This window comes from Curcuma longa, unplaced genomic scaffold (genome assembly GCF_044706935.1).
Source record: "Curcuma longa cultivar G26 ecotype Majalengka, Jawa Barat unplaced genomic scaffold, ITB_CL_G26_1.1 utg509_np1212_2302976_RagTag, whole genome shotgun sequence".
Lineage (NCBI taxonomy): Eukaryota > Viridiplantae > Streptophyta > Magnoliopsida > Zingiberales > Zingiberaceae > Curcuma > Curcuma longa.
The window spans coordinates 836,414-862,371 of NW_027435603.1; the positions used below are offsets into that span (position 1 = coordinate 836,414).

Below are 25,958 nucleotides of genomic sequence, written 5' to 3' on the forward strand. Positions count from 1 at the left end.
GAGTAGTAAATTTTTTAAAACTTACACAAATTTAAGATAATTTATTATTATTAATAGATTTTTAAAATTTTCTTATTAAAAAAATATCAAATTTTTAAATTTTATCCGATTTAAAAAATTTTGAATCATTTCAAATCAAAATTAATATACTTTTAAAATTTTTTTATTATTATATAAATTAAGAATAATAAATTTTTAAAAACTTAACGCTTGTGCTAAGACTTGGAAACATAACACGCAAACCCACTTGATTATTGGGTTCAGTAAAATGATGTATTTTATTTATATTTTTCTATAAAATAAAATTTAATTTTAAAAATTTGACCGATCAAACATAAATCAAATTGAAAGGAATGATAAAAGAAAAATGAGCCAAATATATAATTAATTAATTAATAATCATGGAATCAAAGTACTATAAAATGGTGGTATTGAGACGTTTCTTCCCTTACAGGCGGCGGCTGATTGAAGACCACAAAACCTAATTCTCTGCTTCAGATCTCCCTTACAGAAAAGAGGAATCCGATCCATGGCATCTTTTGCAGAAGCGCCTCCCGGCGATGCCAAGGCCGGAGAAAAGATCTTCAAGACCAAGTGCTCGCAGTGCCACACCGTCGAGAAGGGCGCCGGCCACAAGCAAGGTCTCTCTCCTTTTTCCTCTCTCTTATTCGTAGTTCGGTCTTCTCTTGCTTTCTCTTCTTGCGTGCAGCAGAAGATCTTGATTGCTAGATTCTCTCTTATATTAATTGATCAAGTCATCTTTTCAGGCCATTTATGGTTTTGTGACTTGGTGACCATCTAGATTTTCTTAGAGAAGTTCCATCCCTATTTGATATCCCTATTCCGGTAGATTATGAAGCGGTTGTTATTGATTTCTTGAAAATAATACACCGATAAGGAAAGATGTCTCATTCCAACATTTATCCCATAAATAATTCTCTTGCATCCTAATCTAGACTGACCGTTCAATAGGCGTGGCTAAACGGAACAATCTTTATCAAAACTGATACAACGGTTTTATTAGAGGCGCTTCCAAAGTTGCAAGGGCATATTCTGCTTTTGAATTTACCAAAGGAGTTACTTTTTTTTATAAAATACATTTTGTCCCACCCTTAGATTTGTTATCCTCAAACGATCGCTTTGACTGAAAGTGATATTGGTTAACTGAGCACTTTATTAGAAGTGATTCCAGATGATTAAAAGTGACTACCATAGGCTAGATGTGAGGGTTCGTCGTCAAGTATTTTTTGCCAAAAGTGTTTGACAATCAGAGTATAAAAGTGTCTGACGGTCACAGAGGCTTTGGATTCATGTTAAATTAACATTGTTGCACTCTTGAATATTTTTGTAAGACTGATCATATTCATTTTATAGATTTTGAGCCCCCTATGGCTATCAAACTCTTTTGATTAAAATTTTTTGATGACTCTGTAGGTTTTAGATTTATACCAAATTGACAATGTTGCACCCTTCACCCATGTTTGTTTTATTAGATTTTTGTCTTTATGACTGTTTGACGGCCTTGTAGGCTTTAAATTCATGTCAAATGATGACTAATCAATTGAAATCACATACAATCAACTAGAGGCATTTTTAACTGACTGGTTAGTTGACTAGCATCACTTCTAGTTGACTGGTGGTTTGGGCAATAATGGACCCGATAAAGTGGGTTGGACGAAGTTATTTTGGGAAATAGTTGTCCCCTTTGAGAATTTTAGAAACCTAAGCCCTGGGATATATGAGTTATAGTTTAAAAACTATTAATAAATCATAAAGATATACTTTAAAAAATAATAGAAACCAAAATAATTTAAAATTTTATAAACTTCTATGTAATTTATAAATAAAAAATTATCAATATATATATATATATATATTAAAATACATTTAAAAAATACATTCTGAAATATTTTCTGAAAGGAGCTTCTTCAATTTTTATCTTTTTTTTAAAAATAAATTGGCATGAGTTAAGATAAAGTAATTATATTTATTATTCGAAGGTATGCTAGTTAATTATTATTGCTACTTTTCATATTAACTTTGGATAATTGCATATTTTCATTAAGATTATTACAATGCTTGATGATATATTTAAGGTTTAGTTTCATTTTGGGATGATTTTCTCATAATGTTAGAGTTGACCATCGATCTTAGTGTTCTTTTTCTCCCTATTTGTTGCACCTTATTATTTGCTCGACTTCCATTTGTGAGTATTGGATAGATATACCATTTTTAATATCATTTTTCTTTGTTTGCTGGATGAGCAGGACCAAACTTGAATGGCCTTTTTGGGAGACAATCTGGCACCACTGCTGGTTACTCATACTCTGCCGCTAACAAGAATATGGCTGTCATTTGGGAGGAGTCTACGTTATATGATTACTTGCTGAACCCTAAGAAGGTTTGATGTTTCTGTCGTCATATTTTGTGGTTTGATTAGTTCCAATACATTTTACATATTTTGTTGCCTATAGGAATCAGCCTAAAATATACCAATCTTAACTAGTTTTAGCATCCTTTTTAATGTATCAATTCCAGGAGTTTGAGTCCAGTCTCGGAGTTATAACATCTAAGTCAAGTAGATTATTATTTTTTGTAAAGATTTTATGATGGATTGGATAGCCTGACACAGTCAATTACAATTTCACATTCATGGACACTATGTTTAAGCATTGCGAATGCTTCATATAGAGCTAAGATGTTTGTATAGGTTTGGGACTTGAATTTAGATTCCAAATGATGGATTATTGTTTATTCAATTTTAGATGAACTAAAGAGGTGCAGGTACTACTTAGTGGTTTACCATTTTGAGTTGGTTAGATATAATCTAAGTCAGGCTTTGTGTTTAATGGTCTACATTTTTATTTTTAAGAGCATAATCAAAGGATCACGAGCTTATTATTAAATATTTATAGAGATGCTATTGGAAACTTCATCAAATGCTTTTATAGACATGGAAAAGTCATTGTTACCAAACCAAAATCAATTTAGACATGCTAGATCTTCAAGTCACAATTGATTTCATTCTTGTTATTCTAAGTATCAATCTGACAAGAATTATTTTTCTCAACTCTTTCTCCACTTAAATACGATTTTTTATTACATCAATTAACTAATATTTCAATGTCAGACCATTTTATTTCTACTGAATAAAAAAATCATCAATTTTCTTCTTTTATGATAAATTGAATTTATAATGTATTTGGTATTTATGTTTAATTTAATTTCTTGATGCATAGATTTCTTTTAATTTGTGAAATTTAATTTAACTTTTAATGAGTTTTCTTTTTTATTTTAGAACCGTGAAATCATGTTGGATAATTGTCATGGTTCTTTTCGCTTCAATTCATATGAAAGAATAAACCATAATGTTTCGTATTATACAAATTGTGAATCATATGTATGATAACTATGATTTTCACTATTATAGTAAACAGTATATCTTTGGCTGGGAGATGATGAAATTTGATATGCTTCTTCAACAGCAAGCAATTTGAATGCCTTCATTAAAGTGTCCCTTGAGTGTCCACGTTCCCAAGTTATATGGGTATATGGTTTTCAAGAGTTCTTAAATATTTGAAGGTGTGAGGAAACTTACCTTATAGTTACATCATCTTTGTAAGTTTCCAAGGGTTTGCGAACTTATGTTCATTATATCGGATGTCATGTATATGGTCAACCAATCTTCGAATACAAACTATTTCCTCTTCTCTGTTGTTTCCTCTTTTGGATTGTGTTTTACAATCCTTCTCCTCAACTCTCTCTCTCTCTCTCGTGTTATTGCTGTCTAATGATTATCATAGCTTATGTTAGAGGCAAATTGTATATCAAATATTTTATTTCATTGTGCTACTACTCATCTAGGTAAATTGACATGGTTGATCAGAAAGTGAAGTGTATGCCCTACTAGTTAGCTCGGTGAACCAATTCAATTAATTAGAGGAGAATGTGAACTCTCAACTGATGCAATCTTGTTAGTTTACCAAAATACATATCCGAATGGGTCGGTTGGGAGACATGGTGTTTGTAGCATAACTCGAGTCCACTTTCCATGAACGATTGATGGTCATTTTACTCTTCTCTTTGAAATCTTTTCCTGAGAACAAAGAATTTCTTGAAATTTATATTTTGATGATGATGATGATGATAAAGGTCGCTGACTGTGATTTCTGTCTGTACAGTACATTCCTGGAACCAAGATGGTTTTCCCCGGTCTGAAGAAGCCCCAGGAGCGTGCCGACCTTATCGCTTTTCTCAAGTCGTCCACTGCATAATTTATTTGTCTTTCCTCTTCATGTGCTCTTTTTATCTTTCACGCTTAGAGCTCCGTATCATTCTGCTGGCTGGAAGAGGCAGAAACCTCAAAAATTTTCTTACCCTTTCAAATTCATTGCTTCGTGGAGGATTGTTCCTCTAGACACCTACATATTTATTCTGAACCTGCAAATTGGTGGTGGAATTTAATAAATATAAATTCAAATTTATCTTGATAATTATCAAATTTAATGATGATGGATGGATGGGCGGTTGTTCAGGGCCTTGGAGTTTACAATTTATCTTTATGAAAAATTATAAATAAATTCTAGAAAGGAGAATGCTGTGTTTTATACTCTTTTATAATTATTATATTGATTATAATTAAAAATACGTTATCTCTTCTATAAAAAAGTGGAATTTGACACTTAGCGGTTTCATACGATCAGTTTTAATTCTGCTACATCGTAATCAACTCAGCTGCATCGTAATCAATTCAGTTATGTTTCAGGACTAAAAAAAAAAAAAAGGAATACGACAATTGGGAAGATTGAAACATTAGAAAATCAAAGTACCAAATAAGTGTTTTAAAGAAATTAATACTTTTTTTATAAATTAATAAAGAAACCAAAACATGAATAGCGATATTTAAAATATTTTGGAATTTCTTAAAAAATTAAAATTTTGAAATAAGTAGAATATATTTACTGAAGCTCTAAAATTAAGGACCAAACGAGGTAATAGATAAATTTCGGGTTCAGAACGGAAAAAGGAAGACCTTTTCGTTACCTTGCTGATTCTCGACCGACGAATCACGGCGACAGAGATTTTATGGAGGCGATGAGTTCCTTCATGCTTCGTCTGAATCGCCCTTTGCTAGCTATTCCCCAACTCTGAGCTTTTCTTTCATTTCTTCTGCCTGTCATTCTTTTCATCTGTCCTTGGCTCGTTGACATGTTTAATCTGTAGATCAAAACTTCGTTACCGATGTATCCGATGTTTAACTGGTCGTCTTAGAGGAGTGCGCTGGATTTTGAGGTAACCCCTTGTTTTTTTGGTGAAAGGTAGTCCCACTTTTGACCGTTCGATTTGCTTACCTATTGTCACAAGTTGGAGAGTCGGGAGTTCTTAGTTTGATATGACATGATCCAGGGAGGGAGGAATTGGGTCAGTTTCTTATCATCTGAAAGTTCTTTTTTTTTTCTCAGATGAGGAATCGTGGCATTTGAAGGAATCTGTGCGTTTCCTTGCGCATTTGGTTAGGTTGTCAAGATAGAAAGATTCGACTTGAGATATTCGCTCGAGGATATTTCCATTGTTTCCCACTTTTCATTTAAATTCAAAGATTGAGCTAGTGTTCAGCGAATCCGTATCAATGATTTTGGTGGGGCTGTATATGTTCTTCTGGGCATCTGGCCACTGAGATAAGGATTTGATTTAGCTTTTAGATTGATTTTCTCAGAAGTCATTCCTGTATAGGTTAAATGGAACATATGCATATCATATTGGCTTGGGTGTAGGAAAGAATTAGCCTCAGGTTCTTTGGACTTCGGTAATCTTTGATCATGACTATGTCTTCTCCCAGAAGTTTATCAGGGGTTATAGCAGCTCCACGGTCCCTTTTCAAAATAGTTGTGTCAGCTGGGGGGTTAGTTCTCTTACTTGTCCTCTTCTCACTTCAGTTGAGTTGTTATCCCCTCATTTCATCTTTCCATGTTTCCATGTTACCAGTGGAGCAAAATAGGAAGTCTGATTCAGCGATTCTCTGTGGTAATCATGCTATGTTTATGTTTTGAAAACCTGAAAGTGCAAGCGATATAAATAACAACTAACATGTTAAGATTCCTTCATCTGATTCTGGTGTAGGTACTGGTAATATTGATACAAAGAGTGTGAATATCTCTGTTTCTCTAACTGCAAATGAGGTCATACAGCATACAGACACACCTTCAACTGCTATCTATAATGATTCTGTAAAGAGCGATTTGGGAAATTCTGACGGTGCCACTCTAGATATCACCTCAACTGTTGACAATAGATCCTCATATCATTTTGAGGACTCTATATATTTAGATTCTAGTAAGTTGATTTATTCTCCTAACCTTCACAGTTTTGATTCATAATAATAGCTTTATTGTTTACTGGCAAAAAGCTAGTTTAGATGCAGTGGTTGATTTTGTTTCTCTTTACTATACACAGTTTCTATTTGTAGTTCATTTTAGAACATTGTTCAAATCATACAATAATGACATAGAACTGAAAAAGACGTTTATTAGGCAGGTAATGGAGTAATAAGAAATGGGATGTGTTTTTCACATAATGCATAGTGAAATTTTGGGAAGAGATTTATTCTTTAAAGTTCTATTGAGAAAGAGTTCTATTTTTAATCAATTAGGAAGTTGAAATCCCATGGCAAACGATTCAGAATGTTGTTCTGCATTTTCTGCCAAGCACACACTATGCAACCTCATCCATGTGGGAACTTGCTATAGTGGAAGAAGCTATTTGAGAAGATTTTGGTCATCATATATTATGATGTGACAATGGAAAGAGAAGTATTCACTCATAAAAGCAATTTGAGTGGTACGCGGTGATGTTCAAGTTCCAGTTTTTTCTATATGAATCTTTATCAAAGATATTGTAATAAGTATGCCGGGATTATAGTTTTTTAATCATAGAGAGTGATCTAGACACATATAATCTATTTATTGAGGTCCTTCACCTTTCATTGAGGATATTTAGATTAAAACACCTACAAGTAACCTAACAATCATTTTCCAGAACACATGTCATGGTGTTTATTATTTAAATCGTTCATCTCTCCTTTATGAATTATTAAGGAGATGAAGGAATTATCAAAGAGATGAAAGATCTTTTAGAATGTGCATGAGAGAACAAGGAGTCACTCATTGTTTAGGTTAGCATGCACTATGAATCCTCCATGCTTTTCTTCCCATTATTTTCTATGTGGTCCCTAAACTTGAACCACCTTTAATTCCAACAATTAGGAGTGACTGAGCATATCCAATGGCCAACACATACCATATGTAGTTATGCACACAGTAATTAACATTCTATAGAAAAAATTAATGCTAGTGATCAATATAGAAAAGGTAATTGGTTAACTACCAGATCTGATGACAATCTAAAGTCATAATTCTTTAAAAAAATTCAAAGGAATGTGTGTCTCTTGACATATTATTATTGCAATATATATTATGATTAAAATTCATCAACCATATAAACTGATTGTTAGAAAAAAGTGACACATATACTATTGGTGGCTCATATTATTAACTAGTTTTCAAACACGATATTCACACTTCAAAGATTTCAGCCTGGTAGCATTTGTTTATCTTATTCATTTTGTTGCTTTTCATCAAAGTATGGGTAAAAGGATCATTATCAGGAAATTTGTCTCATTGCAATGAATGAAGTTGTTATGAACAAAGGATTGAGTAGATAGAGGGATAGATTAAGAGCTTGTTGAGAGTATAAAAAATTCTGATTCTTCTGTAAAAGGAAATGACAAAAGAGAAGTTACTTATGATTGTAACTTGCTTGTTTTTTATTAATATGTCAGTTGCATTTAAACATGGCATAAAGCACCAGTTATAGCCCCACGGTTGAAAATAAACTGCATAACCTCCTACAACATAAAATTTGCTACACAACTAATTATTCCCCACATGGTATACACCCACAAATAAACTCAGATAAAAATAGGTTATCTGGACATAAACATGCTCCTCTCTTGAACGGTTGACTTGTCCTCAAACACCAAGTTGGGTAGTGTCGATCTTCGGTTGAAAAAATCTAATCCAGAACATGTGTGGTTGACTTAGCCATCAAATTTTGAAGCTTGTTAATGTTTCTCATTCTCACCATATTTTTAACAGAGGAATATTTTTTTAACAGAAATATTTTCTAGTCAAGGATCCAACCCAATGGTACTATTACCTCTCCATGTTTGTAAAACAAAACAAATATATTTTCTAATCAAAGATCCCTTTCATGTTGATCTTTCACTTGATTGTTCATGCATCTTTTTAATTAACGGTTAGGTTAAGGAGTGGAAGGTGTTATCATGGTTGCTGGTGTTGATACTGCCATAGGATCTAGAAGCACAATGTGGGATGGTTGGAGGAGATAGAAGGATATATATATATAGAGAGAGAGCCCCTCGAGAGGAAAAGAGAGTTCCGAATCTCGTCTCTGAAAAATAAAGACAGAAAAAGACACTTCTGAATGTAACTATTACTAATATCATCCAACATTTATAGATATCACGATTCACCAACCACCAATTAGAACCCCACAGTTGAAAACAGACTGCATGTAACTATCCTCAGCAACATAAAAAGGTAGTTCATTGCTTAGCTGACCCACATAATGCACACAAATATATTCAAATACGGGTAAGGTTTCTGGAACTTAACAGAAGGTCTTTTGTCTATGATATAGAATTTGAGTTATGAACTGATCGGTAAGGAATAAAGATGCATGAAGGATACCACTTTCTGCTGCTATGGGCGTGTTTGATTGACTTGGTGAAATGAAGACTATGTGATAAACTATATAGTTGCGATTATTGGAGCTGTGAAGGAGCAATTTTTAGACATAAAATTACAGTTAAAACTACTGCGTTGTGGGGGATGGCAAGAGAAATTTTTTACTACTGTCTTTTCTTTTGTACTAAGTCTATATTGAATGCCCTGCCTTAAGTAACTCTGTATTCTATTGATGTATTTTGTGTTATCTTAGCACTTGGCTTTTGTATATAAAAGTCATTAAACTGCACAATTTTTATTTGATCATTCCTATGTAATTCCTTTGCAGCAGTTCTTATTCTGTACCTCATGTTAATTATTAATTGAAGACATTGTTTGTCTTGGATTCTGAATATAAGCTTGGAGAAAACAAATAAATCATGCTACTAAATTTCTTTAATTTTTTTTAAAGAAACACTGGATCATGTTATTGACTAGGGAATTGTGATCTTGATAACGGGAAATGGATTTATGATTTTGATGGGCCATTATACACAAACAACACATGTCCAGTGATTTCACCCAGACAGAATTGCCAGGGGAATGGGAGACCTGACAAAGAGTATGAAAATTGGAGATGGAAACCAAAAAATTGTGACCTGCCACGCTTTGAAGCAAAAAAATTTTTGGAGCTGATGAGAGGAAAGACATTAGCTTTTGTTGGAGATTCAGTTGCTAGAAATCAGATGGAGTCCCTGCTTTGCATTCTCTGGCAGGTAATTAACTCTTATGGCTTGATATACTTCTAATGCTGTTATATTGTTTGAGCAAGTGCTTAGCTAGGTTACTGCATCCAGTTCATTAAGTTGCTAGATTTGAGGTTCCCTTGATACATGTGGGAACTCCACATAAACTAGAGAAAAGCCTGAGACTGAGAACAATTATAAGCACCTTAAGATGGAGAGTTTTGTTAAAGTGTTATTTTAATAATTAAACAATCATTTGTTATTAAGCCACTTCTTGGGTATGGTTGTTGGCATGGAGCATACTATATTTCTACAAAGGGTCACAAATCACCATTATATATTATTTAGACCAATATCAAGCCACTTCTTATCTTGGGTATGGTATATTTCCTCTGTCATTACAGGGAAAGAAATACAATCTGATAAGATATCTCATATTTTAAAGCAGAGTTTGATTTTGATATCAATAGTTCAAAAATAAGTATTAGCTGCATACGATTGGTAGAATCAGTGAAGAAGTTTAAGTAAAAAAAACTATTAATAATTAAAATATGTCTTCCCTTCCCTTACACCGGAAGCTTGTTAAGTCACTTCCTGACATTCTATTTCAATCAAAGGTTGCAGTTGGCTATAGTTTCCCTATTCCGTGTCTTGACCTACTTGGGATTAGATAGTCATTCGATTCAGTAGTGAAGGATAGAAGCCCACTTTGATACTGCTTATGGTGGGCAATGGGTCACCGAAATGGCTAATCAGTTAGGAGGGTTGTTGGCATTCTGCCCTGCCAAATCATGAATCATTTCTCTTGCATTCGTGACCAAAGAAAGCACCTTGCATATTCCACTATAACCTGTGTCAGTTCTTGACAATGTGGCAACAGTTGGTGAAAGTATGTTCTTGCCCCACGCCTTTAGTCACATGGACGAGTCTTCACATTCTGGTGCTTTATCTGATGATTGGCTATTTGTATCCACAATTCAAGAGATCCTACTTATTTCAGTTCAACAGTTAGTGATTTCTCTTCTGCCAATTAACAATTTCATTTTGAGTTTCTTGTGTGTCATAATTTGCTGAAAATATCTGCATCTGAGCCACTGTTTTTTAATATCATGTGCTCCTTTACAGTTTGAAGCTCCCAAGAAGCGAAGGAAGGGTAGGAGACAATATTTCTACTTCAAGTCCACCTCCACTACCCTTACTCGGCTTTGGTCATCTTGGCTCGTACACCAGACCACAGAGTCCTTTGCACCTGTCCCAGATAGCATTGTCAAGGTTCATCTTGACCTTCCTGATGAAGATTTCATGGAAAACCTCCCAAAATTTGATGTCGTGGTTCTTTCTTCAGGCCACTGGTTTGTGAAACAGTCTGCCTACATTCTCAATGGCACACTCGTCGGCGGACAACTGTGGTGGCCCGAGGGAGAAGGGAGTATGCAGATCAACAACATCGACGCTTTTGGTATTTCAGTAGAGACCTGCCTGACTGCGATTGCCTCTCATCCAAACTTCACAGGTTTAGCTATCGTTCGCTCATATTCACCAGATCATTATGAAGGTGGAGCTTGGAACACCGGAGGTTCATGTACAGGAAAGGATAAGCCAGTGACCACTGTGGTAAGAAATGGATTCACGGATGTGATGCATGAGAAACAGGTTAATAGCTTCGCAAATGCAGTGAAGCAAGCTGGGGTCGGATCTAAGTTCAGATTGATGGACATAACTGAGCCATTCGCGTACAGGCCAGACGGGCATCCAGGTCCGTATCGAAGTCCCGATCCTAACAAGAATACTAAAAGGGGACCCAACGGTGAGCCCCCGCCGCAGGACTGCCTTCACTGGTGCATGCCTGGTCCAATTGATACCTGGAATGAGATTCTCCTTGAGGTTATTAGGAGAGAATTTCATGGAAGATAAGAGTTTGTTTTAGCTTTTAGTTTGGTTTAACTAAAGATGCTTCACTAGCACACCAGATACGATGCCGCGGAGATTGAACAAAAACAACTTGCTCCTCTACAGGTGCAGCTGCAGGTGCATTTTTGAATGTAGAACCAAACAACAAGGACTCAAGGAAAATAAGATTTTTTTAAAAAAAAACTCATTCAATCAAGTAATTATTAGTAAATCTAGATTCTTAATCAAAGTGTCTAGATTTATTGTGCTTAGATCAGATTCATAGATCTGAAAGCGACTTCACTGGAAAACACCATGAAATGTCTCCTGTGCTCGGCCAGTAGATCCTCACACCGGCATTTTTACATGCAGGCAACTGAAGCATGATGCGAAGGCGGCCACCTCGTTCCCTCTCTCGGCGAAGGAAGAGGCGCGAGCTGAGCCAGGAACGTGGGATGCTCCTCGCCCGGCATTACCACGAACACGTCGCGCGCATGCGGATTCCCGACCTGCAAGCATTAAAAAAATCGGCTCCTGCTCTAAGGAAAACAAATAACGCAAGCCACGCACGGTCACAGCCAGCGAACTCCGAGCCTTCTCCGGCGACGGGCGGCGAACCTCCGGCGGAGAATCCCGCGCACTGTTCCGCGACCGGAGCAGGGACACTCTCGGTATGATGAGATGCTCGACCAGCGCCATGACGAGGAACATGGAGACCAGGATTGCAGTGGCTGCTAAGCCAAAGGAGATGGCGCTCATGGATGCCGGCACTCAGCCTCATCTCTCATCGAGTCCCAGCTCCAGCTCCATCACCTCAATTCTCCAAGAAAGAAAGAAGTCAATATAAAGATGATGATGGTGATGATGATACCTGTTGTAGCTAGCCAGTTGATCCATTTGAGCTGCTGCCCACATCAAGTACAGATGAAAATGAGTAAAAGAAGAGAACAAAAATTTGCTAAAGGATGAAAATGGAGTCAAACATCCTTTGCTTCCAAGGTAACAGCAATTATTGTAGTTTGTCTGATGAGAAAAGAAGTAGGAGAGCAAGGGAGCAAGGCTTTTACGTCCATAGTGCACTGGAGGGGTCCCTTGTTAACACAACAGTATGATTAAGGCGTCATTTGTTCCTCTAAGCAACTGGAACAGCCACTGAGTTTTCAATTCGATTTGCAGTATCGACCAGGGATGATTACCAACACAAGTGCCACTTAAAGCCCACCACGAGCACAAGATGTGGAAGCACTGAGCAGAGTGATCGAGAGGATTATCAATGGAGAAGCAATTAAGAAGGTTTGATGTTTTTTTTGAAGAGATTTGTTCATCGAGTGATGATGATGCATGCTAAAGATTAATTATGATGAGTTACCTTGTTTGGAGTCGCTATCATAGGAGTTGAAGCATAATTGGAAAGACGAAATGTGCTTGTGGGCTGCAGTGTTACAGTGAGACCATGCATGTGTCCATCACTTTCCTTGTCTTCTTCCTCCTTTCGTAATTAAGATGTGGGCGAGGAAAAAATGGACGATGTAGTCGATGAAGAAAGTTGAATAAATGCTTAAGAAAAGAGATAAATAGCTCCAAAGGCGTAAACTAATCCGCCTGTATATAATATAAGTACTTCTGTTATGTAAAGTAGAGAAATAGACAAAGGGGCTATTTACGACTAATCTGAATTTATCTAAAATAAATAGAAAGGAGATAAATAGCCCCTTTGGCGTAGACTAATCCACCTGTATATAATAGCACCTGTATATACAAGTTCCTCTGCTATGCTCTCTGCTATGCAGAGTAGATAAATAACCAAAGGGGCTATTTACGACTTATATTATAGTAAGTGTGGATAGTCTACAATTGCATAACAGAGGAGAATGGCAACTTGAACTTTTTTTTTATAGTATAAAAATTATTAAAAAAAATATCATGAGAACAACTCGGGAAAAAGAATGCTTTCATTGAGAGTTGAACTCAAGACCTCCCGCTTACTAAACGGGTACTCTAACCAACTAAGCTATAGAAACTGAATATTTGATTGCTGAATACCAACTCTTAGTTCTATACAATTACCAAATCAAACCCATATACCAAAAGGTACTCTCGTTTGTTGGAAAATATTCTGTTTCCATTTTTTTAAATTTTGAGTAGATGTGGACACGTTAATAAGGTGGTTAATCGATGAAGATGGACCGATTAGGATAATCATTTTCGATGGATTAATTTAGCTGGTTAGGATAACCGATGAAGGAGATTTTACAATTCATCCCTCCCTTTGGAATTTTTTTATGTCATCAGGAATAGTTAAATTGATAACTGCAGAGTAGATTTATTGAAGTGGACAAACTTATCAAATCGAACATTAAACTTGTTTATAAATATTTGATTCATTTACCGTCCTATTTCTTCCATTAAAAAATTTAAAGTGAGCGTTTGATTAAACATGCTAATAATTAATTGATGAAAAATTATTTAGGATAGTTGTTACTCAAAAATTAAAATTATATATATTTTGAATATTTCATGTCTTGATGTCAAAATGGTGTGAAATGAGAATATAATTTTTATACAAAGAAAATAATTATTGACAGAATCTTGATAATTACAAAAAAAAAAAAAAACTTCTTCCATCAACTCAATCGACACATCTTATAAGTTGGATTATACTTTCGTATGAAAGAATTTAAAATAAAGACAAGAATTGGTTAAGATTTTTTATTTGTATTTGATATTTACAGTTTAGGAAATATAGACTTATGACTTGGACTTGTTTGTAAATGAATAAACAAACACCAATGGCAATTAAACCTTTTTTTATAGTATAAAAATCACTAAAAAAAGTGTCATGAGAACTGCTGGGAAAAATATATGCTTTCATTGAGAGTTGAACTCAAGACCTCCCGCTTACTAAACGGGTGCGCTAACCAACTGAGCTATGAAAGCCGATTATTTGTGTTATAAATATAATATTAATTACGTTTTCTTCAAGCACAGGTCCTCTGGTTTGTTGGAAAATATTCTGTTTCCATGTTTTTTTTAAATGTTGAGTAGAATATAAAATTTATTATCAATATTTTTTAGTCGTCGGAGAAAATATGGATACGTTAATAAGGTGGTTAATCGATGAAGGTGGACCAATTAGGATAATCATTTTCGATGGATTAATTTAGTTGGTTAGGATAACCTATGAAGGAGATTTTACAAAATCATCCCTCCCTTTTATATGGAATTGAAAATCCTCACCCCCGAGGTATAGCTGAGTTGATTACGACGCAGCAGACTTACAGAAGAGGGCAAGAGTTCGAATTTTGACGAAGCCAGACAATACCCTCCTTCGTCGTGATCAACTGTAGTTTCTTGATTTACCTCCTCACATATGGTCGTGGGGCCGACCGTGTGAAGCTGCTAAGGTGACGGATTTCACCTTTTTGCAGAAAAAAATCCTTAGCCCTCGAGTAATGATTGAGTTGATTAGTATAGGACAGACTTGTTGAAATAGAAATGATCAAATTAGGTAATTCCTCCTTTGATTTACGACTTCTCGATTTACCTTTTCATCGTTATAGGAATTTGCAACAAAATATGATGCAGTAAATTAATCTTTATATGCACCAATGTCGAAACTAATTCTTATTTTCATAATTACACCTTTAATTTCTTTGTTTCCAAATTATTTGTGGAGATTATCGCAGTGCTCCACAAATCAGGATCATGTAGCGCATGCTCGACCTCACAGGGCAATTATAACTGCAATATTCCAAAAGGAAAAAAATAAGGAACTGCATGAATGATACTGAGCTGATAATAAACTTAAGGCTTGTTTACTCAAAGAACTACAGATGCATAATAATTTTTGCCTTGGTAAGAAGACTTTTGATGTATCATCTCTTACCAGTTCCCAGATTAAAGCTCTACTCGAAACTACGATTGTTGCCGGAGTGAATCTTGAATCATTGATGTGAGTGATGGATACATACGCGCTTTCTTCATGGAGCGAGCTTCACTTTTTCCTTGCGAGTACTCCTCGCCTAAGGGCCACCTCGGACGCAACTCAAACTGTCATGTGAGGAATCAAGGAAAAAATGTTAGTTTGCATCTTCATTGACCTGATCACTCATTGAAGCAGAAGCAAAGGCAGGTGATAGATAAGATACCTATACAATAAGAGAAACATCTTGGGAAGGACAGTTATTCTTATAATAGCTAACTATATATGATCACTTCTTTTGGTTTGCTCTTAGATTTTTTACAAACCTAACAAGTGAACGAGTCAAAGATAGCACTGTTGGGATTTGATTCTCCATCTTGATGCGCCAAAGCAAACAAGATTGTGAATTATCCAAAAAGTAGCAACACTGGTTTCCTTAAAGGAAGTACTGAGTACATTGTAGAGAATAAGGGTGTCCTAGGAACCAATTAGATGTGTTCTTTTAGGTCTTGTATCATCCGCTTCCGTCTAAACAGATTCGTTTCCACCCCAATTCTTCAAAATCTTCAGTGAGATAAGAGCCTTTCCCAACTCCCAAGAGGCTTCCCAGCATGGTATCATTGCTGAGGCATGTAACTCTGCGACAAACTATCTTGTGCCAAAGAGATAAGAAATCAGATATATTTACTTAGTGCTTTAGATGAGAATGAATCAGGTGAACTTAGAGCCTTGAAACTGACAGCATAGCTACATGCAAATGACATGATCAATTTTATTCAGAGGATTTCAGAAATCAAGACCTATGCACGTGAATTTTATTTGTCGTCTTTGCCAAGAATAAAAAATCCATCTTGTGGATGGTACCAAGGAGAGTACTAGAATATACCATGGACTCAAAAAAACCAAAAGTTGAATATGCAAACATCATTTTGCTGCTGTCCTACTCATGGGAATTCCATCATATTCACATAAGTTAAAGATCCAACAGATTTGCATAACACATTAATCAAGTTTAGGCATCATAGAATTTTAGCAACAAGTGACTACACTGCATTACCCATTAAAAAAAGAACATATATAAAAAAAGGATTCCTAACTAGTAAATAGGAAATTAAAAAAAAAGCAACCAAAAAGGTGTGCAGTGAACAAGCAATCAAAGCCTTAAGCATGTTTATCATACTTAAAAAGAATTGCAGAACAAACCATGGCATCTTCAGGCTCGTTGGCAGGTGGTGGAGGATCAAATCTTCCTGAAAGGAAATGCTCTATACCAGTCCAAGCAATCATCACACCTATTATCAGAAGCAATTTCTAAGTCTTTCCAAAAGATATCTCAAGGATTGAAAATTACTGCTCAACAGCAAAATTTCTTTGCTCACAATTCGCATAACTATGCATACGAAAAGGTTATTGCAATTGGGAAGGGACCAACAAGTTGGGCATCCAATACCAGCATTCACTAAAATAGGAACCCACCATCACAATACCACAATAGCTGTTTAGTGAAATATCATAGCGCTTTATGTAGCCTCTAATTTAGCCATTCCATCATTTGCAATACCACTCAGCAATTGTAAATGTAGTTTTAGGTGTTGTCTTTATTCTTCTTTTCCCTAAGCCATGGCAGGTTAAGATTAAGATAAGTCGAACCAGATTGCAAAAAGAAAAATATGACAATGAACCTAACTTCTAACTAGTTATAAGCACATTTAGCTAGTTCAAACTTCTAACTTTTAGTGAAAAATCATAGCTCTTTATGTAGCCTCCAATAGCAATTCCACCATTCACAATACCACTCAACAATTGTAAATGTAGTTTTAGGCATTATTGTCTTCTTTTCCTTTTTGCTAAGCTATGGCAGGTTAAGATTAAGATAAGCCAACCAATTGCAAGAAGAAAAACATATGACAAAATGAACCAGCTTGCAATATAGAAGGATCCGTCGGATTTTCTTACCATTGTCCGTGCATAGGCTTGGAGGAGGGCAAACAAGTTGTAAGTTATTATTCACTACAACATGGTTCAGACGAGCTCTGACATACTTATTTGATGCAACTCCTCCTGAAACCACCTATGTGATAAAAGGTCATAAAATTAGTCATGTCATATGAACAAGAAAGGGGCATACATCTGAGTGGATTTGAAAGTATCTGTAAAGTACCAGATACTTAATCGAAGGGTCAATCTTCAATGCCCATTCAATTGCTCGTTGACATCTCTCCTCCAGATGTAATACAGCAACTCTCTGCATAAAGAATTTATCATGAAACAACATTATAAAATTTAAAGTTATTTAACTGACCAAGGAAACTTCAAAATTTCCCAATTTAAGTTAAATTTTGATACAAACCTGGAAAGAGGCAGCAATATCTGCTCGTGATCTTCTGCCCTCTGAATTTGTCATTGGCATAGGATCATTTGCTGGGCTACTGCAGATAACAAACAGAGATTTGTCTCTTCAAGATTATGTGAACGGACAAATAATTTAATCAAGCCAGATAATGCCAGAGATTGTTTCTTCTCTTTTGAAAATAATGCCATGTACAGTAACAATATTATGTAAGTATAAATTAGATTAGGGTATTGAACACTTTATCAACTAATTCCAGAGAGAATTTTGTCCTATCTTACATTAGTATCTGAAAGCTCTGTTGTTTTTCACCCTTATCCCCGTGTGTGCTCCAGTGTGCAATTGATGATATTTCACATGAGCTATTTTGTGTTAGATAAAGGCTGTTAAAATATAGATTGTGGGAAGAGGAACAACGGGATGATAATTAAGTTACTTCTGTAAGTTTAAAAGAAATGCTCTCTTTGTATATGGTAAAACTGCATAAATTTATCTTCCCAGGACTCTGTATTGGCAGGAGCATCGTGTTTGATCTCATTAAATAGAAAAGAAAAAACAGTAGTTTGTATTTACAGTCTGATTCTCTAATTTTAAATTAGCTAGCTATTTAGGAGGCTTTAGTTAGTTGTTTAGGAGTCTATAGGTGGGATATGACATGAATACTTAGGATACCAAAGTGATATGGACAAGATTAATTAGCGCCCACAAGTATTAACTTGATATCAGAGCCTCTGGTTGCCCACCATATCTAGGATGGCAAAACAATCGTGCATTAACTTTCATTAAGGTCCCATATAGGAAGCGGGGTAGTTTTTCAATTTCCAGCCATGCCAAATATAGGAAACAGGGTAGATCGGGGCAGAGTGGGGAAAAGAGAATTTTTCATGATCCCCACCCCCGCCCACAATAAAATATAGTTGGTGTAAGGATGAAGAAAACCTACATAGTTGGGGCAGAGCAAGGTGAGCAAAATTAAATAAAATATAAAAGGTGAGACAATAAAATATAAAATAAACTACATAGTTGTGGCAGGACAGGTGGGAAATATTCTATCCAGTATCCTCCTTATCCCACATATGTGCATTTTTTTTTTCAGTGTCATCCCTGGAAACAGGGTGAGATGGGACAACCTCAATCAGATTGGGTTAAGGCGAGTCTTGACAAGAGCGAGACAATTTGTTCATCCCTAACCCTATCTCCTCTTATGTCCTCCCAATGAAATAGCCTCTTCTTCACCTCTCCTCTTATATCTTTCCCCATTGTGTTCACTTGTGCTTTTCAATGTACCTTGTGTTCAGGAGTATAAATACGTGGGTTGTATTCCTGTTTTACAATAACAAAAAGATATCCATGTTTAACTGATTTGATGCTTTTGAATCTATATATATATATATATATATATATATATATATAAACATGGTAAGAAATAATTTACATACATCTTTCTTGACTCCATGGCAAGTCTAACTTGTGTCTTCAGACCAGCATATGAGAAATTGCAGTCCTTATGCTGCTTCATAGGAATCTGAGAAAAGAGACAAGTACCCAATAATTGACCTACCTACTGAAAACATAAAACTAGTCCAAAACAATTGAGTAGTGGCTGCTCTAGTAAGTGACATGATACTAGGGGAACAATTTATTAGAAGAAACTTACTGAAAAATTTATGGAGTTCGGATCACCTTCCAGAGCGAGCTCTTCCAAAGCAGGGCCACCACCTTTTCTCATATCAAGCCCAAGCCACCTTGCTGTCTTATCATATGCCTCACCAATCGCATCATCAATTGTTGTACCAAGTTGAAGATAATGACCAAGCTCGTGTGCAAGAATGAGTAGATTATGTCCTCCTGAGAAACAAACAACAACATGCCTGTTATTGTGTATAGTGGTCTTATTGAGTGCATTACTAAGCAGCATGGCAAGAGTACAGAGAGAGAATAATGATTAGTTATTAATCAAACATTGATGCATGCAGGTAGGAATCAACTACATGTTAATATATGAGATCAAAAGTAGGAAACAAAGCTCAGACAATTAAAGAAAATGGCTCAGTTATTTTAGAAAAGAGATTTAATACAGTTGATTGAGCAAAAGCCGCTGTATCATAATTCTGCAATCAAGGATTAATAATTGTATTTATCCTTATGAATAAAAAATCTGATCAACTGAATCACAATGAAATTGTGATTACAATAGAATGGAGTTGACAGAGCTTTGGTACATTAAGAACATTAAACAAATGTGCTTTCTGCTTTGTAGATATTGGGCAAATTGCGTGGTGTCTAGTTAAGAATAAGAAGGTTCTGAAAGCATTGTTTCTCATGATGTCTTTGCATGAATCTTTATTCTGATAGAAGAGTAAAAGTATACACACTAGTATATCACAAAACTAGAAACCACCAACCAAGACATGTAAAAATCTAGGTATTTGTGCAATACCCACTAATACTAACACCATACATAATCTATTAAAGTGACAAGCCAATTATCATCAAAATTCTAAATGACAAAATTAAAACAGTCGAGAAACATTGAAAGAACTTGAAACTTGATTAAAGCAAAAAAAATATGGTGCTTCTACAAAATAATGACCACCTTTTAAAAGATAAGAAAAACTATGCCCAGTGTCATAGTTACAGGCATAAATAAATTTACCAGAAATAAGAAGTGCTAGGAATGGAAACTGAAGGTCCTTCTCAATTAGCCTGCATGGAGAGAAACAATAAGAATCATGAAATGTCAGATATAAAAGCAATATAAAAAATCTTTCTGAATAGATTTAACCAATTTTCTCTCAAACATTTGTCTTTGCTTCCAGAATTTTCTAGTTTACATGTTATTTTGCTTTCCCCTTCTTTTTTTTTTTTTTAAAAAAAAAACTTTTCTACTCTATTTAAGCTCTTCAGGAGGAAGGAGAGAAATAACCATTTGTACCCTGTTTACCTTGTCTCCGTCAAGGTAAAGGAGGGGTACCAACATAGTCCCTCGTCCCTCGTCCCTCATCCCTCGTCTTCATTTTCCAAGCCTGTCACCTAAGCTCCCTTGCTGGCTCTCTTGCTGCTTGAACTCCCTCATCCCCAACTAGAGTTCCCCTCCCATAAGTCATGTCCCATGACCATTTACTCATGATTCAATGGAGTGTGTTCACCAAATATTGGGCAGACACAATTTAGCTCCAAATCCCTTCCACAAAATCAAGATGGATTTCTTTCCTCCCAAATTTTTGATGAGGTAAACAAAGGAAAATATATCGAAATTTGACATTTCCTTTCCTTTCAAGATGCTAAGAGTAAACATAAAATTCAATTTCAGGGTAACACTTGCTTATGGTGGAGCTGATCTCACTTTGCTCCAAAGTTAAAAATTTCACACTCCAAACTGGAGCTAGAACGACAGTGCTGGTGCTGTCTCAGCTTACTGAGAAGTGATGATGGTGGCACCGATGAGGAGGAGGAGAAGTAAAAGAGGAAGAAGAAGTGGACGAAGCTTGTAGCTTACCTCATTGAAATAGTGTGTTGTCCATCAGAACAAAAAGACTAGAGTAAGTCCTTATTTCCAATAATAGGAATGCAAATTAGAAATAAGTTTAATGGATTAATGGGTTTTGAGTTCACGGTTTAACTGATAGCAGGTTAATGGATTTAAACGGGTAATGAGTTTTAAAGAGGAGCAAAGCAACAATGACCACTCATTGTGGCTTCAGGAAGAGAAGTGGAGCGACAACAACAGCAAGTGGCAAGTAAACAGCAAGCAGCCATCAGCAATGGAGTTCTTGTCAGTTTCACTCCACAGGCAAATTAAGATGTTTCACTCATGAGATTTGGAACTCTACTTTGCTTACGTGTGCTTTGATTTTAAATACCTGGAGTGCTGGATAACCAATGTTTCCTTTCTTAGACAAAACATGATTTAGAAGTCCTAGGAAAGCCCAGCATGCAACAATGTGTTAACTTTGCTGCTAAGATGCTAGAATAAAATGAATATGACTACTGCTGCCAACATCCACAATGGCAGCAAGCACTAAAATAATGGAAGCTATCTTGCAGTACATAGACCTATGGAATTCATGATGCGGCTTACAAGACTGATATTGGTCTGTTTTCCTACCAATTCCTGCCATGTGAACACAGAGGAATCATGTATGTAGCCTTTAAAATGTTGTGCATAAAGTCAGAAAAGAACATTCATTTCTTTGCTCTAGTTAGTTTCCAGGATCTACACCTGTATTGACTCATCAACTATCAACTTGTGTGAAAAATGATCATGTATTGACTTGTCAAGTCCATGATTGAAATTGATTTTGTGGGGCAAATGGATCTGAATCCTGTAGGTTGTGCTAAAATGTGAGCTATGCATGATATTGTTAAATCGATTTGTCTGGCAATATCAATATACACTATGGTGAACACGTTTTAAATTATTTTTTCCACTTAGAACACAAGGAAAAGAATGATTGATGCCTGATTAATTATGCTAAAAATTTTGCATTTGATTGTCAACTACACCTTGGAAGAAGGACCTATTACATTTGTATATTGAGAACATAACTTAAAATGACTCAGAGTATTAATTGGGCAATTAAGTAAAACCTAGTCATTAGAGTTCAAGCAAACACCAACATGAAGTACTGGACCCTAAACTTGATACTAGTTTCCAAGTGTTACAAGTTGGTCTACTGCTCAATATCTCAGTTTTGCACAGATCTGACGACATGCCAAAACCAATATAATACAACTATTTAAATAGTTAGCCTATTACCTAGCAACTAGAGCATGAGCTTCCATGTGATGGACACCAACAATAGGCAAACTGAATTGCCCAGCTATCCTTCGAGCTTTCTGCACACCAACTTGAATAAAATGAACAAATTAAGTTTACCATATATCAACATCAGATTGAGTTAAAAATGATGCACCAAACAGTTTATCATCAAATCAAGATATAGGGACACATGAAAAGAACTTACTAAGAAAACTTCTCCACAAATACTAAGTAATAGGTATGTCTTACCATAGGAGTTAACAGACTCAAGAGAACATTGTAGTTGTTGACTCAAATTTTACAATTTATCTTTGGGGATATGTAAAATTGGACATTACTCAAATCTCACTAGACAAGATTCTCCCTTTTTGTAAAAAAAAAATGCATAACCACTTCCTATTGGTGTCTTGTGTTTAGTGATTTTCTTTTGTTAACTGAGAATTAGATGTTCAAAATGCGCCCTTCCTAAATTAGTCACCTAATTATCCAGAGATATGATTATGGAAGATCAATAACAGTATATTTTACTTGTCATACATACCCCTTAAACAAAGACTTAAACCTGGCCCAATTGTTACAGCAACTGCAGAAAGGTCATTTTCAGTCAAATTTGCATTATCAAGTGCCTGTCGAACAACCTGTAAAACTGAGCCATAAGTTGTGCACGTCCTAACAGTACGTTCAGCATTTAACATAAAGTGTTCAAGCTAATCAACTCACAAACCTGGTCTATAACTAGTGAATGTGCTTCTTCAGCCATTTTGGGTGCAACTCCTCCATAACGTGAAAGCAGATCTGCCTTGATTTTAAACACGGACACAATAATCAAATTCTCAACTTTTATTGATGCACAGTTTGTAAGTTAAACGTATACGTTTTGGAAATGTTAAATGCACTGTTGGAACATTTCCCAGCTTCAGTGTTGAAGAATCCTAAATTGATAACTGAGCCTTTATTTGATTAAAGCAATGTTTATAAGATATCTAAGATGCACTTAATTTTAACAATTACAAAAACCCACAACAAACAAATTGTCAGCTACATAAGCATTGAACTTGCAACAGTTGTCCAACATGATGCAGTAAAGATCCAAAAAACTAATGTGTTCATTTATGACTTAAAAAATGGTGCTATGCTCTCTAAAAACAACTCCATTAGAAAGATATAGTTCTTTCTACATGCTATAGATCTCATAAATATGCAAAAACTTTTTTTTTTCTTTTGTTCAAAACATCATAGAGGAACTATGCAAGCAACATATCATAACAATTTCATATTACATTTTTGTAATCAGATACCTAAGAATTTTTCTAAATTCAACCATGTGGTTGTGAAGGTTTTATATATGTTGACAAGTTAGCAACTGATTTATCTTCCACTTCTTAATATATGACTAATCCAGCATTTAACATCTATATTTCCGTACGCCCATCCTTTTTCCTGTCTGAAGAACCATTCAGCACTCGCCAGTTAAATTAAAAGAGCAGTATCTTCTAGTAAAAGACAATATTTCTGACTCCATTCGAGAATAAAGAAAATAGCGTGTACTATAATATCAAGTGGATATGAAAACCAAACATTTATCACATTAATTATTAACTCATGATGTGATTCAGCTATCTTTTTTTATTTTTCTATGTATTTATAGGTTGGGTAAATGTAGAAGATTGGATCAATAAGAAGCAGACAAACTGGAAAATGTAACTTAGCTCACATCTCGAAGTGGCAGAATGATAGAAAATAATTACAGCCCAAAACTATTTATGATGGCTTCATGGAAATGCCAATGGATTCAACTGATATAGATTCAAAATGACATTGAAATTTTGAAACTTAAAAGGCACTATTAACAGAATTCCTGGAATAAACATGGTTTTTTGATTTTTTTTTTTTATCAAACCACATAGTGACAGTTAAACACTATATATAAGTTAATCAAATACTACTGTAAAAACAACCAAATTTTACAATTGAAAATTGCTCTCGGGGACCAGCTAATTTGCATGCTCTACTTGCTATTTAGACCTCAAATATTGGTATCAGATATAAACATTGTACTGATAGCAAGTTTTATGACAAAACAAATGTAACATAATTACAACATTCATGTGCTACAGTATTCTACATGTTATTAAAGAATGATTTGAGACTTGCTTTAAATTGGTTTATCTAGAAATTTTTCCAAACTAAGATAATCAGATCCAGAGCAACAAGAGTTAAAATTCAAGGGTAATTCAATCATTAACAAATCAAATTACTGCCTCAAGCCATTTGTCCTAAGTACTAAACTCTCAAACAACAAGCCGTCCTGGCTATTTTACAGTAGCCTCAATGAATCTTATTTTGTCATTGAGCTCTACGTGATGCCATATCATTTAGTTTGTTCAATATATGAATAAGGTTATATGGGTCTCCAGTTCCCTTCACATCTTTAACTGATTAACTTGAAATCATGGGATATGGTTATTGCAATAGGCCATTTCAATGTCATAGCATAGGTACCATTACCATCACATATGAATGTTTGCTAGGAATTGTTAGTTGCTTTGTTCTCTTCTAATGGTTATCCAATTCACCACTATGACAACATCTGCTTGACATAATTGCTTTGCTAAGGATAAACATCAAACAAAAAATTTTTAGCTAGCCGTTCAATTTCTTGTGACTCTAAAAACAAATGTATGAAAAACTGAAGCAGCAGTCCTACTCCAGCAAGAAACATGGAAATCAGCATGACCATCAGACCAAGTTAAGCAAACCAAATGTGACAAAGTAAAAGAATGATTCTCTATGCACAAGATCAACTTCTGCTCTATTTTATACAAAAAAGGAGATTTTTTTAGCACATACCTGGGACGACACAACTTGACTAAGGATTTTCCCGTTGCTTCTGACCTAGTAACGGATAGTTATAAGTTCCCATCAGTTGGCAAAAAAAAAAAAGGGTAAATTCTCCTCTTTAAACCGACTGAGAACTCGAACAAGACAAAGAATATATAGAATATATGAACATACAACAGCGGCTGCAGTGTCATCACAGCTCGTCTCGATGCCAAGCATGACAACATCGTCCCTCGCGGAACCGAGTCGGGAGGATTTCCAAGCGGATAAAGGTGGAGCTGAAGGCAAACAAGAGAACATCCTGGGAGAGTCTTCGACACTGAGGTGGACTGAGAGTTTGGTGGTTTGCCACCATTCTCTGAAGGGGGAAGCCGAATGTCTGGTGCAAAGAACAGGTAACGAGGGTTTCAGGATGAAGGAGAAGCGAGACACCGAACGAGGTGCAGATACGAATACAAAAGACGCCATTTTGGTGAAGCGGCCGAAGGGGGCGACGAAGGGAGGGACGATGGCTGCGCCGCAGCAACGAATGGCCATTAAGATATTACGAGTATTTTTTATTTTTTTATTTACATTTCCCCCTTTTTTTAATTCATTTACCTAACTTTTCAAAATAAAATTTTATTGATTTTCAAAATAAATTTAAAAATACAAATAAATTTTCAATAATTTAACATCGTAAATAATTCGAGTATTCTAAGTG

General features: G+C 35.4%; 3 protein-coding genes and 1 non-coding gene across 6 annotated transcripts; 2 read left to right on the forward strand and 2 right to left on the reverse strand.

Moving 5' to 3' along the window:
- Positions 1 to 438: 438 nt before the first annotated feature.
- LOC141820615 (cytochrome c-like) lies at positions 439 to 4,493 on the forward strand. Its single transcript, XM_074707958.1, has 3 exons — positions 439 to 641; positions 2,268 to 2,401; positions 4,182 to 4,493. The coding sequence occupies exons 1-3, from the start codon at positions 530 to 532 to the stop codon at positions 4,272 to 4,274; spliced, it is 339 nt and encodes a 112-aa protein (XP_074564059.1). The 5' UTR covers positions 439 to 529; the 3' UTR covers positions 4,275 to 4,493.
- A 538-nt stretch (positions 4,494 to 5,031) lies between these two features.
- On the forward strand, positions 5,032 to 12,119 carry LOC141820697 (protein YLS7-like). 3 transcript variants are annotated; one of them, XR_012601149.1, is made up of 5 exons: positions 5,032 to 6,024; positions 6,121 to 6,333; positions 9,243 to 9,520; positions 10,616 to 11,518; positions 11,753 to 12,119. XR_012601149.1 is itself a non-coding variant. In XM_074708064.1 (5 exons), the coding sequence occupies exons 1-5, from the start codon at positions 5,820 to 5,822 to the stop codon at positions 11,758 to 11,760; spliced, it is 1,335 nt and encodes a 444-aa protein (XP_074564165.1). In that variant the 5' UTR covers positions 5,032 to 5,819; the 3' UTR covers positions 11,761 to 12,119. The 3 variants fall into 3 exon arrangements, 2 of the variants coding, with proteins under 2 accessions (XP_074564165.1, XP_074564164.1); XM_074708064.1 differs by having other exon boundaries at positions 10,616 to 11,246; XM_074708063.1 differs by lacking the exon at positions 11,753 to 12,119 and having other exon boundaries at positions 5,032 to 5,292; positions 5,463 to 6,024; positions 10,616 to 11,552.
- Positions 12,120 to 14,243: 2,124 nt separating this feature from the next.
- TRNAT-AGU (transfer RNA threonine (anticodon AGU)) lies at positions 14,244 to 14,317 on the reverse strand. Its single transcript has one exon. It is a non-coding gene; the product is annotated as a tRNA-Thr (tRNA).
- A 640-nt stretch (positions 14,318 to 14,957) lies between these two features.
- LOC141820688 (putative tRNA N6-adenosine threonylcarbamoyltransferase, mitochondrial) lies at positions 14,958 to 25,757 on the reverse strand. Its single transcript, XM_074708054.1, has 14 exons — positions 25,430 to 25,757; positions 25,265 to 25,309; positions 23,139 to 23,213; positions 22,956 to 23,052; positions 22,412 to 22,502; positions 20,309 to 20,358; positions 19,310 to 19,500; positions 19,092 to 19,177; positions 17,653 to 17,731; positions 17,464 to 17,547; positions 17,259 to 17,373; positions 16,506 to 16,594; positions 15,267 to 15,430; positions 14,958 to 15,121 (listed from the first exon to the last, which is right to left on the reverse strand). The coding sequence occupies exons 1-13, from the start codon at positions 25,721 to 25,723 to the stop codon at positions 15,296 to 15,298; spliced, it is 1,431 nt and encodes a 476-aa protein (XP_074564155.1). The 5' UTR covers positions 25,724 to 25,757; the 3' UTR covers positions 14,958 to 15,121; positions 15,267 to 15,295.
- Between the last annotated feature and the right edge of the window lie 201 nt (positions 25,758 to 25,958).

Excerpts from the sequence above, each read along its gene's own strand:
- LOC141820615 (XM_074707958.1), top strand. The coding sequence starts at position 530 with ATGGCATCTTTTGCAGAAGCGCCTCCCGGCGATGCCAAGGCCGGAGAA. Across the intron at positions 642-2,267 it reads GGGCGCCGGCCACAAGCAAG|GACCAAACTTGAATGGCCTT; the intron begins GTCTCTCTCCTT and ends CTGGATGAGCAG. Across the intron at positions 2,402-4,181 it reads ACTTGCTGAACCCTAAGAAG|TACATTCCTGGAACCAAGAT; the intron begins GTTTGATGTTTC and ends CTGTCTGTACAG.
- LOC141820697 (XM_074708063.1), top strand. The coding sequence starts at position 5,820 with ATGACTATGTCTTCTCCCAGAAGTTTATCAGGGGTTATAGCAGCTCCA. Across the intron at positions 6,025-6,120 it reads TGATTCAGCGATTCTCTGTG|GTACTGGTAATATTGATACA; the intron begins GTAATCATGCTA and ends ATTCTGGTGTAG. Across the intron at positions 9,521-10,615 it reads TGCTTTGCATTCTCTGGCAG|TTTGAAGCTCCCAAGAAGCG; the intron begins GTAATTAACTCT and ends GCTCCTTTACAG.
- LOC141820688 (XM_074708054.1), bottom strand. The coding sequence starts at position 25,723 with ATGGCGTCTTTTGTATTCGTATCTGCACCTCGTTCGGTGTCTCGCTTC. Across the intron at positions 17,732-19,091 it reads GCCATGGAGTCAAGAAAGAT|TAGCCCAGCAAATGATCCTA; the intron begins GTATGTAAATTA and ends TGTTATCTGCAG. Across the intron at positions 17,374-17,463 it reads ACCCTTCGATTAAGTATCTG|GTGGTTTCAGGAGGAGTTGC; the intron begins GTACTTTACAGA and ends TTTATCACATAG.